At 41.7% G+C, this 20,907-nt stretch overlaps 1 protein-coding gene across 14 annotated transcripts in view; it reads right to left on the reverse strand.

Annotated features, from left to right (window-relative positions):
* The window catches only part of NEK10 (NIMA related kinase 10), a 487,578-nt gene that overhangs the window by 442,581 nt on the left and 24,090 nt on the right, over positions 1 to 20,907 (reverse strand). For 13 of the 14 annotated variants that reach the window (XR_013277553.1, XR_013277555.1, XR_013277554.1 and 10 more), the window contains 2 exons: positions 6,504 to 6,614; positions 1,614 to 1,674 (listed from right to left, as the gene is read on the reverse strand). Coding sequence is in view for 10 of the 14 variants with exons in the window: in XM_077491445.1 (XP_077347571.1) it covers positions 1,614 to 1,674; positions 6,504 to 6,577 (135 nt within the window). In the remaining 4 variants the exon portion in view is untranslated. The remainder of the gene's footprint in view (positions 1 to 1,613; positions 1,675 to 6,503; positions 6,615 to 20,907) is intronic. The other variant, XM_077491448.1, reaches the window with a different exon arrangement.

The following is a 20,907-nucleotide window of genomic DNA, read 5'->3' on the forward strand; positions in this document are numbered from 1 at the left end:
GAAAATACTGCCACACTATGGACGTTGAGGAGGGGAAGCCAGAGGAGGTATCCAGTTTTGACTAATCCTGGAGGGAAATAGTGGAAGAGGAGCTACAGGCGACTGTTGAGGGGGTCACCCCACTTGTCTACTGTTTGTGATATTAACATACCTTGCTAAACACATTGCTTTCTTAATTTTACAGGTAACGTGCACTTTAAAGCTGAATTCCAGGTAGATACAGAAGACACATTAATGCAGCTCTGTAATCATTAAAAGGTAACTCCTCTCTAGTGGGAAATGTTTCTATCAAAAATTACCTTTCCCTTTCAATCCGCAGCTCTGTGATTTTCTGTAAAATGCAATGCAATATGGCTACCTGGAAGCCGCCTGTACACATATGGTGTACAGAGCGCCCCCCCGACCCCACAGATATGTCATTGGTTGCTCATGTGATTGGCTTACTGATTTTCGCATAAGTCTCCACTAAGATACAAGTCAGATTTTGAGCATCCCCTACAACAAAAATTTTATTTTTGGTGAGATAATTCCCAAGGCAAATCACGTCTAAAGGTTGGTATACATTATAAGATCGGGCGAACAATCGTTCGGTTTTCCCCAAAGTTTCACTGCAAGTCGAAAACAAGGAAGGATATAATGTACGAAAATTCTCGTAGACAAAGGCTTTTTTTTTTGTCGTTTATTGTTTCTGATCACGCGCAGTCTTTCGTATCTGATCTTTCTTGTACTAATATCACGCAAAAAAGGTACACATTCAATAAATTGTTCCTTCTGTTAACATACGTGAAAAAATTTGGAGTTTGTTTCTTTGGAAAGTTTTGTTTGCAGAGTCTGAATTGGATGTCAAAAGTTGTGTACACACTATACGAAAATTTAACGGTTGTGCCTTGCAAGCAATGTTTCTTTTCCGATATTGTCATAGTGTGTACCCCACTTAAAGGGATGCAGACCCTGTCACTATGCTCATTTCAGCCCTGCAGGTACAGCAGCTGACTGATAATTATACAACCACTCCCATACAGATTCATTCTGGAACGACACATGGACACAGACAAACAAACAGCTGTTTCTTCAGAATAACAAAAGGTAGGAATTTGAAACAAAGTATGTTAAAATCCCTGCAATGTACACAGATCACCAAGAGGGGGTTGTTTTTTCTAAACAAAAGTGGAGTTACTCTTTAATGCATCATTTATAACTAAAAAATATTTTTGTTCTGTTGTCCTATTACTGGTTGATTCCCCATTCATGGGACAAGACAACACAATGGACTTCTTGGAACTAGAGGGAAATGTGCAAGTCTTCTAGTAATTACCAAGCTACTATACAAGATAGAGGTGGCTTGACCTAAAGTTTATCACTGCTGCAACGTGTAAGACAACTCACATGAGCAGTGTGAGTGGGAAATTAAACATGATCTGGTGGAAATCAAATCATGAGCCTCTGGAAATGCTCAATACCGAGCAGCCATAAGCCCCCTGAAGCATTCAGTAGCAGACAGCCACTCATATTGCACATAATACAATCTGCCACAGTGCAGAATACTGACTCTCAATATCGATTTATTTATATTATATGGTTCTAGAATTAAAAACGCAAATATAAAAAATTACCTGCTGCTTGCTTGCCGGGACATTTAAGAGAGACCAGAGTCTCTTCACATCAAAGCACTTCCTAAAAAAAAATGCTGAGCTGATACATCAATTCAAATATTATCATGTAAACATTTCAAAAGCTCTTCAAAACTGAGAAAATCTAAAGTATTATGTTTAATATTTGTTTTTTGAGGGAGGAATATTTTCTGTCTGAACGATTTCCTTGGGAAGATTCCCTTACTTCTGCTCACATGTGGTCACCAGGACAGGAAGAAACATTTCACTTTAATGGTTAGAGGATCGGGAACTAATTCTCACTTGGAGAGAAGCCAAGGCCTTTGCCTATGCCTGAGATATAAGGTCCTCCTAGGCTCAAAGATGCTGACTGAATGACAAATACAGGTATATCTAAGTGTAACAAGCAATGGTATAATTATAGTCCAAGCAGCTCACACGACTGCAATGTGGCTTGGTGCAGGATTGATGCAAGGTCTTCCATCCCATCTGGAAGTGGATTTATTGCCTTCAGAGCATCTGATAATGATCCAGCCAGCACTGTGAAATTAACCCTGTTTCTTAACATAGTCTATTTGAGGCTGTAAAAAAGTCTCAGAGTATCTCCTCAGCTAAAGATGTTTAACAAAGTCTGTATAAGGCTGGGTTCACACTGCTGCGGCTACGAGAACCGGATGTGATTCGCACCGCAGTGCAAATCACATCCGATCTCTGTGCGATGCGAGTTCAGCCATACAGATAGTATGGCTGAATTCGCATCGCACCCGCCCCAAACTCGCACAGGACCCTTTTTTTGGTCTGCAGCAGAATCGAATCGTATGGGTGTTCACACCATGCGATCCGATTCCTGTCCGAGTTTGCAGATCGCACTGCAATATGCGAACTGATCTGGGGGTGTCATTAACATTTCACTGACACTCCCAGCAGTTCGCATAGGGCAGTGTGAACTGCCGCCGGGAGGCATGCGATGCGGGAACCCGCCGCGGATTTGCGGTGTTCCCGCATCACCGCAATGTGAACCCAGCCTTAGAGTTATAGAGTAATGGTGTTGGTGTACAAGAGAATTAATAATTATATAAAATACCGTGATTGGTAATATTATTGGTACTCACCAAAGGTTGAGACCTCATATGATACAAGAGGTCAAATGCACTCATTTACCCAGAATCTCATATGTTGTTTGGACGAGTTGCTCTGTTAACGCTCTCTCTTTTTCCAACCTTCTCAACCAATTAGCACGAATCAACACTTTATTTATTTTGCAGGAAAGTGAATTCCTGGATCAGAAGAATTACTAACCAGCAGTATCTGCACCAGCAATCAAGATATATGCTGTCCAGTAATTTTTTTGATCTGCAAATTCAATTCCCTGCAAAAGAAATAGAGGTGATTTGTGCTAATTGGTTGGGAAGGTTGGAAAAAGAGGAGGGTTCATGGAGTCACTCGTCCAAACAACACATTAGAGTCTGGGTAAATGAGCACATTTGACCTCTACTATCGTATGAGGTCTCAACCTTTGGTGAGCAGCAATTTTACACATTTAGTGGAAGTGGCTGAGCACATGGTGAAACACAAGTTTGGAGTTGAAGATTTGAGTTATTTAATTTACACATTGGACTGATTCATTCAGGCACTTGGGTGTAATTATTCATTGGAATTATTTTTTTTTTTTGATTTATTTTGCGGTGTGATGGAAAGTTTTATTTATTAGTATTTTAGTAAGTGAGTGAAATTCATATAGATGCTGGCTGCTCCTCACATTTTTGTAAATATTTTATTATATTTTTTCATGTGACAACACTAAAGAAATGACACTTTGCTACAATGTAGTGTACAGCTTGTATAACAGTGTCAATTTGTTGTCCCCTCAAAATAACAGCCATTAATGTCTAAACCACGACAACAAATATGAGTACACCCCTTAGTGAAAATGTCCAAATTGGGCCCAATTACGAATTTTTCCTCCCAGGTGTCATGTGACTCGTTTTTGTTACAAGGTCTCAGGTGTAAATGGGAAGCAGGTATGTTCAATTTGGTGTTATCACTCTCACTCTCTCATACTGGTCACTGGAAGTTCAACATGGCATCTCATAGCAAAGAACTCTGAGGATCTGAAAAAAATAATTGTTGCTCTACATAAAGGTGGCCTAGGCTATAAGAAGATTGCTGAAGCTGAGCGGGCTAAGACCATACAGAGGTTTAACAGGACAGGTTCCACTCAGAACAGGCCTCGCTATGGTCGACCAAAGAATTTTTTTTTTTTCAAAATTCAAGATCTAAGTAGTCAAACAGAGTTGTAAGTCCTGTATTTCACTATATAAAGTGACTTTACTGTTATAAATACGTGTAAAATGCAAAACTCCGGTGGGTGTAACAACATGTCTGCTTTACCCCTTCTTTGGTGTCTTTTTATGAAGCAGTGAAATCTATTCACTGCTTCATTCTCCGGCATTCACAGAGGAAATCTTTCTCCTCTGTATGCCAGTTTATAAAGCGGAGTAGACCGCTTCACCCTTGGAGGAGTGAAGCGATCTACAAACGCTTCTAACACTGGAGAACGGCCCCTAATACTGGAATCTCGTGAGACTTTACGAGATTACAGTACTAGAAATTCACCGATACACAGAGATGTCAATTTATTAAGCAGTGATAAATTATCACAGCTCAATACACTGACACACGGTGCGATTAATGTTAGTAAAATAAAGAGTCCCCCTACATAATATATACACACACAGACATTATATATACATGTATATATACACACATTATATATATATACATATACACATTATATATATATATATATATATATATATATGTATATATATCTATATACATAAATATGACAGGGGGACATGGTTACAGTGTTGGGGGGGTCTGAATGAGGCATAAGGAAGTTAATTATCTTCCTCTTTCCTCCTCAGATTCCCCCCCATTTTCTCTTCTCACTCCCCGGTTCTCCACCTCTGAGCTGGTGAATCGGGGAGTGTGAATTCTGACACAGATCGCCAGTGAAGCGCTGAGATCGCAGCTTCATAAACTGGCCGTTACTGTGTCATTCAATTAGGATTCTCAGTGTGTGGAGATAATCGGCGGGAGAACAAGTTCAAACACTTCTCCCCTGATTATCTCTGGTTTATAAACTGTTTATGGGCTGTGATCAGTGGCGATCCTCTGGATCTTCACTGATCACTGCTTCATAAACAGACACTTTAGTGTATCCTTACTGTGGACGAGTGTGGGGTGTAGCAAGATGGCGGCAACGGAACGTCACTTCCGTAGCAAACTGCGATGGGTTACCGAATATGTCGTTACACCGCTGAGAGGACCCGAGAGCCGCCGAGATACACAGGACTCTGTATCTTGGCGGCGCCATTTTTAAACTTCAAGACTGCAATGACAAGGCTGCAAATGACACTGGACAAGGCTGCAGATGGATGGGCAAGGCTGCAGATAGACACTGATAAGGCTGCATTGATGGGCATTTAAATGTGTTTTTTCTTTAAACTTCCCTCCTAAAAGTTTTTTTTCCTTAAAATTCCCTCCTAAACTTGGGGTGTGTGTTATATGCCGTCTCTTGTTATATGCCGATAAATACGGTAATGTATGGAAGGTAGGGCCCGAAAGTGACTCAAGCCCAGGGTCCCCACCACCCTAACACCTGCCCTGGTTGACGGCACTGGGGAGCTAGAGTTCATTGAGGGAACCATGAATGCCAACATGTACTGTGACATATTGAAGCAGAGCATGACCCCCTCCCTTTGGAGACTGGGCCACAGGGCAGTATTCCAACATGGTAATGACCCCAAACCCACCTCCAAGATGACCACTGCCTTGCTAAAGAAGCTGAGGGTAAAAGTGATGGACTGGCCAGGCATGTCTCCAGACCTAAACCCTATTGAGCATCTGTAGGGCATCCTCAAATGGAAAGTGGAGGATCGCAAGGTCTCTAACATCCGCCAGCTCAGTGATGCCATCACGGAGGAGTGGAAGAGGACTCCAGTGATAACATGTGAAGCAAGTGTTAAGGCAGTGCTGGAAAATAATGGTGGCCATACAAAATATTGACACTTTGGCCCAATTTAGACATTTTCACTTAGGGGTGTACTCACTTTTGTTGCCAGCGGTTTAGACATTAATGGCTGTGTGTTGAGTTATTTTGAGGGGACAGCAAATTTACACTGTTATACAAGCTGTACACTCACTACTTTACATTGTAGCAAAGTGTCATTTCTTCAGTGCTATCACATGAAAAGGTACAATAAAATATTTACAAATATGTGAAGGGTGTACTCACTTTTGTAAGATACTGTGCATTAGATTATTTTTATTTGATTTTATTGATTCATTTTAGTCTTTAACACTTAATGGTCAAGGTTGCGCGGAGACACGTATATTATTATTATTATTATTATTATTATTATTATTATTATTATTAATACTACAACAGTTTTTGTCTATTACCACCTCTTTTAGCACTTGCTTACTGTGGTGGTGGAAGTGAACAAAAGGGTGAGAATGAGAATAAACATATAGGCCTGTTTCATTTACTGGTACCGCCTCTTCAATGTGTTTACTGTGGTAGCGGGGCCCCTGATAACTGGGTGTTAATGTGGCACCTCCATGGTAATGTTACTTTATTCAGGTAGATGTGCAGATCAAAAATAATAAAATGGAGACCTTAGTCCAAGCAGCTAAATTACTAAATAAATAATGTAATTTGAAAATGACCTAAAAGTTATATCTCCTGCCTATAAATTTACATGTAAGAAGCCCTCATTGCAGAAAAGCCTTTATTGCAAAAAATAAGTCTTAAAAAAACACAATTTCTTGGAAAACATTTCAAACTTGAGCTTTCTTTTGAAAAATAGTTCAGTGAGTTTGACAAACCTTGATGATGCTCCATGACTTTTCTTTTCAGTTGCCCTTTCCGTTTTTTTCCCTTTTTCATCCTGATCCGGCATTATCAGACCTTAGTTCATTGACCTGAAATTGTGAGTCCTAAATAAAAATATAAACAGATAAAAAAATAAATATCCATTTAAATCGTACATCTAAGATTGTTATAACAGTTCAAGCTTACCTGTGAAAGTTTTAAAGTGACCCTGTTCCCAGATAATGCACACTAAAGTATTTACATATTCTGAACAAACAGTATCTATAAGCATTGTGCAGATGTGAATTTCACAACACAAGCATTGTAGTTTTTTTTTTTTTAAACAATCAAATCTTGGTGGGGGGGGGAGGGGGGGGGCAGGGGGATTTTAGATTGAAATACTATGTTGCAACCACCAAAGCTGGATTTGGCACACGATCGTGGCATGGTCCCATTGACTAATTCTTTAATACCACCCACGTATGCCATACATCAGCAGCAGCTGGTGGTCTTACACACACTCCTGGCTGCAACTGCATGTAACTCTGACAAGTTGACTGGCAGCTGTCATATGGGAGCGACTGGGTAGCTGTACAGTCACTTTATTACTTGCACACACATCAGAAACATTCACCCCTTTCCACTTTTTTCATACTCCTGACACATTTCCTGGGCTCTACAGACCTGGCAGCAGCATGGTAAGTACCACTGGGTAATGAGGAGAGGGGGACCAGAAAACATCCATATGCTGATCTACCCTAGCTAGTAAGAATCTGGAAACAATATGATAAAACATCACTTTCAGTTTCTGCTGTCATTTTCCTCTTCCGTTGGCCAGGGATGAAGCTAATGGAGTGTGATCTCTATGAGCTTTAGTGAAGGGCAAGCGAGACACCAGGGGTCTACAAGACTGATTAAATAGTATCGGTCATAAAAAAGTATCACATAGGGGACTTTTTGTCCCAGTGTGATATGGAAAAAAAGTGGACAAAAGTAGTTACACTCAAGCACTTAAACCCCCCAAAAAATGTTGAATCCCCCACATCCACATACAGTAAATGCATATATGAACATAGACATACACATCTGGGCATCTACACATTAAAACGTCAATTTGGTTACACTTGTTACATATTGCTGAGCACGCTGCAGTAAGCAAAATAATTATAGGCTAATTTTTCATGTTTAAAGCCTCATACACACGATCGGATTGTTGGCCAACAGAGCGTCAGTCTTTTGTCTGAAGGGTGTGTGCCAGGAACTTGTCTTGCATACTAACAGCACACAATTGTCGGCCAACAGTGATGCACTATGTGGAATTTCAGCTCTTAGCCCTTGTACACACGATCGGACATTCCAACAACCAAATCCGTCGGATTTTGTCCGAAACTGTTGCATACACACGGTCGGACAAAGTTGTCGGAAAATCCGACGTGATGACGTTAATTCGTTACGACGGGACTGTTGACGCTAGTAGCCAATAGCTTTGGTGTAGGAATTTGATCTGAGCATGCGTGGCACTTTGTCCGATCGGAATTCTCTACACATGATCGGAGTATGTCCGATCGGAGCATTTTGTTGGAAAATTTTACCAACAAGTTGGAAAACTTGGTCCGTCGAAATTTTACCAACAAGTTGGAAAACTTGGTCCGTCTGATACTCCGACGGAAACAGTCCGATGGAGACCACACACAGTCGGAATATCCAACAAAACGGTCCGATTGGATACATTCCACACGGTCCGAATCTCCGACCGTGTGTACAAGGGCTTAAATGCCACCCTTTAGGCACCTTCTGCTAATGTCCTGTTTGGCAGTCTGAGAATCTCAATATGTAACTTGACAGTTTTTCTCTGTTATTTGGCAGTTGTGATAGTTTCTCTCTCCGTACAACTACAGTCTGGGCAGTCTCTATCTCAAACATATTTTTGAGCAGTATCTTTTTAATGTATGTATATGTATGAATGTGAGTTATGGACCTTAGATTGTAAGCTCCTTGACGGCAGGGACTCATGTGAATGTATACCATATGTATAGTGCTGTGTAAATTGACTGCGCTAGATAAGTACCTAAAAGAAATAAATACATTTAAAAAATAATGCCACACTCACTTTCTCTAAAGAGGCACTCTTCCTTTAAAGCAAAATTCTAGAATTTTTTTTTAATTACCCCCATGATTGTTACCGCTCGTTCTTTTACAATTGGCAATCATTTACAGTGTCCCTTTTTCGTTACTTGTGCAGCATTGATTACTCACTGTGTTCTCCTTTTAACAGTGCACCCATCTGGACTGTGGGTGTATGAAGCCTGCTGGGTCTCTCTTCCGGGATTAGGTGCATGCTGCCTACCCAGCATGCACCTCCCAATCTCACGCGTGTGCAGTGTGTCCTCCTGGCAACAAACAAAGCACTGCAATGCCACTATGCATTCCCTATTTAAAAATGGTACCAATCTCCACCTAGTATTACGTCATTTCCTGTTTTCAAATAACACAATGCTAGCAGCGAGAGATTCCAAATGACTCCTGGGGTTGATGACACAGCAATCCTAGGAGCTGATGCATCTGCAGGAAATGACGTACCTCACCGCGACAAGGTAGGGCGGAAGTCAACAGGAAAACCAAAGGAGAAAGGTACTAAACAATGAGAAAAAATTTAAAATATATCCAAAAACGCGGGGGGTTGGGGGGGAGTGTGACCTTTTGAACAAGGCCAAGTTGTGTTTTTGCCTGGAAATCCCCTTTCACTTCACAGTCTGGGCCAGTCTCTTCAGCTAGAGTCCTGTATGACCCTATGGTTTTCCCACTGGTGGCTAGGGGTTCCTTGAGCATTTGGCTGTGGCACCAATGACACCGAGGGATCCATTGGGAAATGATCCACTGACCAATGATCTCTTTTAGTTGTTTGTAAAGGAGGCGTTCTTCCCATGGACATTTAGTGTAACAGTGGCATTCTTTCAACTGACTAATAAGGTAAGCAGACATTTAACCCACTGACCTCCGGTGTTATGTAATAGGGAATCCTTATTACCACCAACAACCATTGTAAGGGACCCACTAACTACCAATTTAAAGGGGCACTTCAACCACTGACCACAAACACCAATGTAATAGGGACACTACTCCCACTAACCATCATGGTAACAGGATCACCTCACCTACTGACCACCATGGTAGGAAAGGGAGCAATTCTCCAACTGATCTATAAAGAAAAGGGGCATTGCTATTACCACCAAACCATACTATACAGTTTTTACTGACAGTTAATTTATAGAGAAGGGAGATTTAATATCAAAATGTACACCTTACTAATCATGTTAATGTTCTGTGAGCTGTAGATAAAAATACTGTACATGTAAGCAGGAGTTCCCTGAGACCTGAAATGACTTCAAGGGCTCTCCTAGGGGAGAATGGTTGAGCAAAGTTGCTGTGATCAGTTTTTCTCTCTCTCTGTGCTGCAGTCTAACAGTCTCTCTCAGTAGCTGGGTGGTCTGGTGAGTCTCTCGCTTTGCAGTTTAGCAGTCCATCTTTATTACTCAGTAGTCCAGGCAGCTTCTTTATCTCTGTGAAGTGTCAATTTCAACAGTCTTTCTTTCTGTAACTCAGCCTGGACTCTCAAGTTTCCATAACTTAAGAGTTGCACTCTAAGTCTCTCTCTTTAATTGGGTAGTCTGAGCAATCTCTCACTAGTCAGGACAGTCATTCACTCTGTAACTCGGCCCCGTTCACACCTGAGGGATTTAAAGCATTGTTTGAAGTACTTCAATTCCCAAAACTTGTATTTCCATTATATTTAGTGGTGTCCATTCACACCTAAGTATAATGTTGCTGGAACCTCATTGCTCCAAAAAGTACATGAGCTTATTCTGAAGTAGAGTCGCACATTTTGGACCCAACAGGCTTTAATGGGAGAGCCTGAAAAGAGCATGCAAAGGCATGCAAAATGCACTTCCTTGCCTAATAACTCATTTTCTATTGGCTAAAAATAATATTTAAAAAATGCTTAAAGCCCGACTTCCCCCAAAAGCATGTACACTAAGCAGCCGGATGTGGAGCCGCAAGAAGTCACAGTTGGCTGCCCACAGTTATGATGCCGGCGCCAGCACTGGAAAGCAGTGAAGAAACCCAGTCGGGAGAGCATGGTGCTGGGTCCCTGGACAGATAAGTGGATGTTTTTTAAAAGTCAGCAGCGACAGTTTTTGTCACCGCTGACTTTTAATTTTCACATATGGGACTGAAGAACTGCTTTAAGGCTGAAAAGACCCTCACAAATTACACAACACTTTACATTTATGGTATATTCACATCAGTTGCTGCCCTCAAGAAGCTTACAGTCTAAGGTCCCTACCACACATACTAAGGCCAACTTAGAGAGGTAAATCACTATAAAAACGACGCTATCCCCTATCTACTGCTGTATCATATCACCCCTAGTGTGATCAGACTATTATTCAAATATATGTAGCACTATCCTAGGTAGGTGCTAGAAGAGAGTATAGTTTTGGGTCTTTCTGCTTATCAGGAAGATTGTTGGGCAAATTTGGAGTGCTCTCTGCATATCAGGGAGCAGGATCTTTTGGTGAGGTCTGCTCCTGGTGCTCAGGTGAAGCTCAGCTTGTCTGAACATTTCATACTGGCCTAATAAAGAGACATATTGGGCAGTGGGAAGAAACCTGACAAGTGAGGGCACAGGCATTGTTACAGTCCTGGCTATTGGCAGATGAAAATGCATCGTTGCATGTTGGGTGACTGTATAGATGCCAAGGGCACATGTGCTTGGAGTCTTTGGCTGGAGAGCGAGGTCCTGGATGGAGAGGGGAGGCTGCTCCTCCCATGCAGAGGTTGTCATGCGACCTTGGGTAGTCGACCTAAGGGTCTGAAAGTCGGAGAGAAGTTGCACCCAGAGGTCCTGCAGAGCTGAATGGAAGGGAGACACCAGGAAGGATCTGATTCTGCCTACTGTGCGTACAGATCTGTGTCATGAGGCCTGTCCTGTGGGGGCCAACCCTTCAGCTAGAAGAGTCAGAGGATGGGTGTCAGTCAAGGGGATGCTAGATAGTGTCCTGAAGATAAAGTAGTTGCATCAAGTTTGCTGCTAGAGAAAGCAAGAAGACTTAATTCTTCCATACAAGTGACAGTATGGTAAAAGCAGTGTGTCTGCTTCCACAAGTAATTTGGTGAGGCCAAGTGAGAGTTGTCCTTATCTACTGTGAATAGTTCAGTTGGAGTATCCCACTATTCCCTTCTCCCATCCAAGCTCCACAATAAATATAAAAAAAATAAAAAATACCCTGGACTGGTTTTTGAGTAACGAGCAAATGGGAGTAAATGGGAGTAAGGAGGGATAAGTGAAAAACCCCCAGCAACTGTCTGTAATCAGAGGGTAATCAGAGGGAGGCATAAAAAGTCAACATACAGCAAGCCCTGAGATTGCACCAGGCTGAACAGTCGAGTCAGGACCGACACTAATAAAGCATTGTATCTGGATGCTGTGGGACAGCACTGAGAAATTCAAGTGTTATTGGATCTATGGGCTTTTAAAATAAAAATGATTTTATATTTTTTGGTGGCCTGCATGACTGTATTAAAGGAAGGAGAGGAAGATGCACACTTACAAACATCACAAGAAACAGATCACAGCTTTTTAAAGTGTTTTATGCATCATCATGAGGAAGTGGCCAGTGTAGTGCCACGAAACACGTTAACACGTGTTTTATACTATTCTGTGAGCAATAAATTTTGAATCAAGAAGAATGAAGAATCTATTTCCCAGCTTCTCCTCCACATTTGGGTATAAGTTGACACACACCTAAGTAGGTCAATCTATCTGGTGAGTGAGGGGTGAAGGTGGAGGATAGCCCCATGGTAACGAACAGTGGAAGAGAGGGCACATTGAATGATCAGTTTATTTTCAAATCAGAACATTAAAAGTGGCCATTTGCAGTTTTATGATTTCTGAGTAGCACGGTGCACTTTTTGGAGAAAATTATGCACTTTATTTGTTTCTTTAATTGTACTTTATATATATTGGTATATAGGCACATATGCATTTGCATAGAACATTCAATTTATATATGGACAGGTGTTTTATAGGATATTTATTTTTATGATATTAAATGTATGTATATTTTTAAATGAATTAGAAAATTTATTTGAGAACATATGAATTTTTTTGCTGAAATGCTGTGTATATATTTTAACAACTTATACAGAAGCCATTACCTACCAGCATGACAGAAATAGTACCACTGGACTGGCATAGGGCCAATGTGGTGCCTATTTTTAAAAAAGGGAACAAAGTCTTTATCAAGTAACTATAGACCTTTTGGTTTAACTTCTATAGTCGGGAAGATACTGGAGAGTTTAATAAAAGACCACATAGATGGGTTCTTGCTGGAAAAAAATATTTTAAGCAACAGACAGCATGGATTCATGAAAGACAGAGGTTGTCAGACAAACCTGATTTCTTTTTATGAGGAGGTAAGTAAAACCTTGGACAGAGGGGTGGCGGTCGACGTGGTATACTTGGATTTTGCAAAAGCATTTGACACAGTTCTCCACACACGGCTCATGTGTAAGGTAAAGTCTACAGGTTTGGAAATATCAGTTTGTAAATGGATAGAAAACTGGCTAAAAGACAGAATACAGAGTCGTGGTTAATGATTCTTACTCTGAATGGTCTAAGGTTATCAGTGGTGTACCCCAAGGTTCAGTGTTGGGAGTGGGACCCTTACTTTTTAATACCTTTATAAATGATATTGGGTCTGGGATTAAAAGTAACATTTCTGTCTTTGCGGATGACACCAAGCTATGCAGTGGAATAATGTCCTTATAGAACGCCTCCAATTTACAAGCCGACCTCAATGCTCTGTCTAATTGGGCGATTATGTGGCAGATGAGGTTTAATGTTGATAAATGTAAAGTTATTTACCTGGGTGCTAAGAATATGCATACATCATACATACTGGGGGGGGGGGGGGGATACAACTGGGGGGATCCATAGTGGAGAAGGATCTGGGGGTTTTGGTAGATCATAAGCTCAATAATAGCATGCAATGCCAAGCTGTGGTTTCCAAACCAAGCAAAGTCCTTTCTTGTATTAAGAGCGGTATGGACTCAAGAGAGTCATTTTGCTCCTGTACAAATCATTAGTAAGACCTCATCTCGAATATGCAGTTCAGTTTTGGGCATCAGTTCTCAAAAAGGATATTAGGGAACTGGAGAAAGTGCAGAGAAGGGCAACCAAACTGATAAGAGGCATGGAGGAACTCAGCTATGAGGAAAGATTAGAGGAACTGAATTTATTCACTCTTGAGAAGAGGAGATTAGGGAGGGATATGATCAACATGTATAAATATATAAGGGGTCCATATAGTGAACTTGGTGTTGAGTTATTCACTTTATGGTCAACACTGAGTACAAGGAGGCACTCTTTACATCTAGAGGAAAAGAGATTTCATCTCCAAATATGGAAAGGTTTCTTTACAGTAAGAGCTGTGAAAATGTGGAATAGACTCCCTGCAGAGGTGGTTTTGGCCATCTCAGTAGAGTGCTTTAAGAAAGGCCTGGATTCTTTCTTTAAATGTACATAATATAACTGGGTACTGATATTTATAGGTAAAGTTGATCCAGGGAAAATCTGATTGTCTCTCTAGGATCAGAAAGGATTTTTTTCCCCTGCTGTAGCAAATTGGATCCTGCTTTTCTGTGGGCGGGGGGGGGGGGGGGTCACCTTCCTCTGGATCAACTGTGGGTATAGGATTGGGTACATGGGATTGTATGATATATTCTTTTTTTTTATGGTTGAACTAGATGGACTTGTGTTTTCTTTCAACCTAACTATAACTATCTTCATATGCGTATTTTAAAATGGTAACATCAGTTCCAGCCAAACTTGCTGCTTTTTTCAAAAGCTTATCAAAATATGTAGAAAGTATAATGTTTTTGTATACTACTTGACCAAAGTCAGAATGTATTTGAATATTGAAGCTATTAAGAATGTACCTGACTTGACTTGTATATAGCAATGTAAACCTACATGCTGGATAACTGTGCTCAATCACATAGCATCCCTAAAGTGACACTAAACTGGTATTCAACTATATATTCCTAACTCAAAAAAGTTACTAAAAATATCTAATGCCCTCAATCTCATCTCAGTCTCAAAGTTCCTCTTTTCTTTTCTTTCTCTTTTTTTTTTGCTGCTATGATCTGAGTTCCTTTTAGAGGGTGGCCAAGTTCATTCTTCATGGTCCCACTGTGTGTAGCTACCCTCTCTTGCGTGATCCTAATGCCGCGTACACACGATCAAACAAGCGGGTGGAAAAGTCCGGCAAACTGAAGTCCGCCGGACAATCCCCCCGTGTGTAGCCTCCGGCATACTTTTTTGACCCGACAGTACGGCGGACTTAGAAAGTAGTTTTGCACTCCAATCAATCCGGCCGTGTGTGTGCCAGTCCGCCGTACTTTTGAAATGAGCGGACTTTTCCCGCCCGGAGAAAAGTCCGCTCATTTCGAGCGGGTCTCCAGGTAGGCGGGGCCCGCGAAGGAGACGTTGCAGGCCCCGCCACCTGGTATGGACTTAAAGGGGAACCCCAACGCCGAAAAAAAATCGGCGTGGGGGTCCCCCCAGGTCCACATCAGACCCTTGTCCGAGCACGCTACCCAGCCGTCCAGGAAAGGGGGGCGAGCGCCCCCCCTCCTGAGCCGTACCAGGCAGCGTGCCCTCAACATGGGGGGTGCCTTGGGGAAGGGGGGGGCCGCGCCCCCCCCACCCCAAAGCATCTTGTCCCCATGTTGATGAGGACAAGGGCTTCTTCCCGACAACCCTGGCCGTTGGTTGTCGGGTCTGCGGGTGGGGGGCTTATCGGAATCCGGGAGCCCCCCTTAATAAGGGGGCCCCCGGATACCGGCCACCCACCCTATGTGAATGAGTATGGGGTACAATGTACCCCTACCCATTCACCTGTAAAATAAAGTACAAAAAAAAACACAACACACAAGATAAAATAGTTTATTGCACAGCTCCGGGGGTCTTCCGTCTTCGGGGGTCTTCTCGACAGACTCCTCCGCTATCTTCTTCTAGCTCTTTTGCTAGCGAAGGAGCCCGGCTTTCTTCCTCGCCGCGGCCTCTTCTTCCGACTTCGGGGGTCTTGTCCCCCTCTTCGGTTCTTCTGCCGGGCCACCGCGCCTTCTTATAGCTCTTTTACAGGCGGTGGCCCAGTCTTCTATCGCCGCCGCCGCCGCCTTCCGTTCTTCTTCTTCTCCTCCTTCTTCTCCCTCTTCTCCTGGAGATGTTGACTCGACGCTCTCTCCGGCTGCAATGCCAGGGACGCGCTGCGCGGCGACTTATATAGGGACAAGGGGTGGGGTCACCGGTTGATGTCACATGGGTTGATGTCACATGGCGACAGTCTCAGCATCCTCCGGGACTGTGACATCGTAAGGAGGCGGGGGGTCACCATGTGACATCAACCCATGTGACATCAACCGATGACCCCGCCCCTTGTCCCTATATAAGTCGCCGCGCAGCGCGTCCCTGGCATTGCGGCTGGAGAGAGCGTTGAGTCAACATCTCCAGGAGAAGAAGGAGAAGGAGAAGAAGAAGAAGAACTGGACTTTCCTCCGCGTGTGTGGGCGAGTCCGTTCATTTCAAAAGTAGGGCGGTAGGACTTAGTACGCCGCATTAGTCCGCTGAAAAAGTGCCGTGTGTGGGCAAGTAGCCCGTTCAGAAAGTCCGACCGACAGTCTGGCGGGGAGTCCGCCAGACTAAGTCCGTCGGATAGTCCGCTACATGTGTACGCGGCATAAGATGGACTAAGAACAATAGACTATGGGAGTTGTAGTCAGTGTTCATTCTGACTTGAAATTTTGATTTCGCTTTGGTCATAGTCTTTTGACTAAAATGCCATTTTTGTTTTAGTTGTATTTTAGTCATCTGAGTTGTTTTAGTCTTTGTCGTATTTAAAAAAAAAAAAAAAAACTGCGCTACAATGAACATGAGAAAAAGCAGTGACACTCAAACAAAGTTTACAAAATGGTGGACAAATAGTGTAGCACTAATGAAATTCAGTAGAATTATCAAGAAATGTATCAAAAAACACAATAAAGATGTTTAAATAATACATTGTATATTTAAACATCTTAGTCATATTTTAGTCAACTAAAATCTCTAGTATGTTTTAGTCAAATATACTCTTAGCCCTTGTACACACGGTCGGACATTCCAATAACAAAATCCGTCTCATTTTTTCAGACGGATTTTGTCCGAAACTGGTGTTGCGTACACACAGTCATTCAGAACGTGATGACGTTCATTTGTTAAGACGACACTACGTTCAGGCTAGTAGCCAATAGCTTTGGTCTCGTAATTTGATCTGAGCATGCGTGGCACTCTGTCCGATCGGAATTCTCTACAAACGATCGGACAAAGTCCGATGGGATCATGTTGTCGGAAAATTTTATATCCAGCTCTCAAACTTTGTTGGTCGGACATTCCGACGGAAAATGTCCGATGGAGCCCACACACAGTCGGATTATCCGACAACGCGGTCCGATCGGACATTTTCAGTCGGAATTTCCGACCGTGTGTACAAGGGCTAATGGGTTTAGTTAGATTGTAATGCATTATTGAAGCATTTCTCTAGAATTGCCAAACTCATTGTATACTCCAGGAGTAAAAAATCGAATAACATGTTATTATTTATGGTATGGAACATGCACTACAGACACAAATTTAGCTACTGTGATAGATAACGTCTTTATAAAATGAGTTTCATAAACAAACAAAAAATATTGCCTTTTGACAAACAGAAGTGCAATTTTAAAATATAAAAAAAAATTAAAAAAAACTCTAAATTCTATTGGCCGTGTTGCCATTGTACATATTACCTGACCATATTACCAACAATAAATATTAAGAGAAAAAATAAGAAAAGCCTTTTTCTTCTTTTATTTTTTTTTTTCAGAAGCTTAGAAGATGCCCCCTACTTATTCTTATGTGCTAGTGCAGTGTTAATTTTGATGCCAAATTTATATTCAGTTTTGTTTATTGTTTGTTTGTTTTTTGTCGTATTTTAGTTATCTGAATTGTTTTAGTTGTATTTTAGTCATCTGAATTGTTTTAATTGTATTTTAGTAGACTAAAATAGTGTTAATTTTGTTGATGAAAATATTTTCATAGACAAACTTACACTGGTTGTAGTGTGTATATTGGGAGCTCACAGAGGTTGCTAGAAAGAAAAAAAAATGACAGGCCCACTAGGTAGGAGATGTGTATCGATTTTTAGAATAAGGATATCATTTAGTGTCACTTTAAAGGAAGGTGATCTGGTGACTTGAGTTCACTAGAGACAGAAAAAAACAAAACATAGTGGGTGTTTCAGCCCAGTGACATCCACTCAGAACGGAAATGTTTGTTCTGGGTGGCCTGGAGTTACAGCGAACATTACAGTGAACAGTTTCTTGACACGAAGGGCGCTTTCCGCGCCTTTCTCTCTACTTGTCCTTCAGTGAAATGGACATGTAATCAGAATTTCAACTAAATACACATTGATATCACACGGTCATTGTAGGGTGAGGCAAATAGCACAGGATAAGAGCCATGTAAACGTATTATAAACACAAGCACAGACATAGCTAACAAATTACAAAATATTTGCTCACCGGAGTTTACATATCCAGGAAAACGCCTTAACTTCCACTAAGTTGAAATAGTTGGCATTGCAAAGAACTATTACAAATATGATAAACTAATTATCAGAGCTTAATCACAGCTTTATTGTAGGTATTAATAATTCAGATATCAAATCCTGACACCAGCAAAGTGTTTGCTGCCGGATGCCAAGTCTGCTGTAAGTATAACAAGCCTAATTAATAGCTTCTATAATATTTATGTCGCTGTTATGAAGCTTATGTTCATTTTTCAGTTTTGCAGTAGTTATCCTTTATGCCATAGTAAAAGGAGAGGCACAAGCAGGAGCGGACTGACAACTCATGTGGCTCTGCAATTGGAGATTATGGGGCCACACAGTATACACACAGCTTATACAATCACACAGTATACACATACATGTACATACAGTATACACAGACATGTTTCTATTGGCTGAGAAGGTACTGGAGAGGTGGGGCAGCTATAATCTCAGGATTTTTAGACCAAAAGGATGTCAGTAAGGGACATTTCAGAGACAGATGTAAAAAAAAAACACAGATTTTTACATACTGTCCCTGGTTTTACTGAGGCTGGCAGCCCTGATGGGGCCCCCTAGTGTCCCAGGGCCCTCGGGCAGTGCCCGAGTGACCAAATGATCAGTCCGCCCCTGGGCACAAGCCTGTCTAACATAAAAATTTGGACTGTAAGCTCCTGAACAGGTGAACTGCTGCAGAGTGCAAATGTACATCCTCATCTTAAGTAGCTCACCATTCTGTTGCTAAATTCCTACACCCTGTACACAAGGCTAAATTCCTACGTCAACATGATATTTACACTGTAGGGTACATTGAGGAGGCTGGCGTGCCACCGTAGGTGGTCACAGCATACAGAGCAAGCTGCGAGGGACTGGTTGCAGCACCGGAGGAAGTTTGCTGGAGTAGGGTTGCCACTTTTTCTTCAAGTCAAACCCAAACACTTTAGTGGCGCACAGCAATTTTTTTTTAATAGTATAAACTAAATATATATTTTTCAATTGAAGAGGAAGTAAATCCTGATGAGTTGACTTCTTCTTTGTCTCCCTGCAAAGGTAAAGCATAATGGGCTACTATGCATCACATAGTAGCCCATTATGTGTCACTTACGTGACACAGGAGCCAGCGATGTCACCGCTGTCCCCTGTAGTACGGAGCGTCCATCTTCTTACGGATATCGCTGCTCCGGCCACTCACAGTGCCAGAGCAGCAATGACGACACTCCCGCGCATGTGCACGGAGCCGCCACTAACGGCATATCGATAGTGCACAAGAGTCTCCCTTTACAACAGAGTTCCCCCTTTACATCTGAAATTGCAGACTTCCCTTTTTACACTGTAAGGGGGGCTCTGCAGACTCTGATGTAAGGGAGAACTCAGGGTACTCTAACATAAGGGATGCTCTGGGAACCCTGATTTATGGGGGAACACTGAGAACTCTGATGCACGGAGAGGACTTTTGGTGTAAAGGGGAACTCGGATGTAAGGTGTAATCTGAGAACCCTGATTTACATTAGTGTACTCACTCAGAGACAGAAGAGAGAAGGGGGGGCTTCAGTCACAGACAGGAATGGATGGTAAGCTCACTCACCCCTTGGCAGTCAGCACCTCTCATCTAGATGTATCTGAGGCTGCAGGACTTCAAATTTCTGGCCCCCACTTTCCTTTCATGAGGCACAGTGCCAGGGATTAGAGTGTGGGCAGACACAGAGAGGTAGAGGAGCAGATTGAGCCCTCTCTTCTCTCCCAGTGTGGGGGGAGGGGTGGGTGCTAGTGCTGGCTTTGGGCAGTGTGAAAGAGTATGTAACAGACACTCTCGGCTTAGACAACTGCAGCTAGCAACTCTGCTGGGAAGATTAAGCAGGTGAAACCGCGCTATGGAATGGGTTCTGGCCAGCAGGAATATATATAGGTGTTAATTTATACCTGTAACCTTGTATTTTGTATGATTTTTTTATGATGTTTATTGGTTACAATTCTACTTTCTAATTCTTTATCCTAAAAAGTTTTATTAGGAGTTTTCTCTGATTTTATGAGGTTGCTGCCACCCTAGTATACACAGGCTGAATTGACAACCTGCTTTCATGGAATGGTTCTTAATTATAGGTTACTGGCGCTACCTCCAACCACCTTATTCCAATACCACTATTTATTTCCTCAAACTTTTATGTCTATTACCTCAACCTGTCCCCAGGGACTACGTGCATTGAACCCGTGTTCCGTGTTTTAATTCAGCACCACCCCACTTATCCAACACCTCAAACTCAAACCAAAAGTGATTAAGCACCACTTTATATCTCCTCTACTAGGTGAGCTGATACCACTTATTCTACATATAATTTCATTAGTACTTCAAATCAAAAAATGTAAGTATAAGTGAAAAAGTGATAAATGATTAATAAAAACCTCTACCGCAAAAAAACCAAAACCAAAAAATTTTTTTAAAAATCCAAACAAAAAAGACAAAAATACACAAAAAACCCCAAAAAAAGGTAAAAAAAACAGAAAAAAACCCCAAAAAAAGGGGGGGAAAAAGGACTTCCAGGTGTTATATAGTGCAAACACTTCCTAACTGGGAAGCAAAACTACCTTCAATTTTTGTACAAATTACTTGTGCTAATTATTAAATATCCCAAATACCCTACATTAGTAAATGTGAAAAATATAACGAAATATATAAAAAGTCCGATTACATCCAGTGATATATATACCAATCCAAAACCATATAAAATTGTGA

This window comes from Lithobates pipiens, unplaced genomic scaffold (genome assembly GCF_037356315.1).
Source record: "Lithobates pipiens isolate NorthernLeopardFrog02 unplaced genomic scaffold, aLitPip1_a1.2 Scaffold_19, whole genome shotgun sequence".
Classification (NCBI taxonomy): domain Eukaryota; kingdom Metazoa; phylum Chordata; class Amphibia; order Anura; family Ranidae; genus Lithobates; species Lithobates pipiens.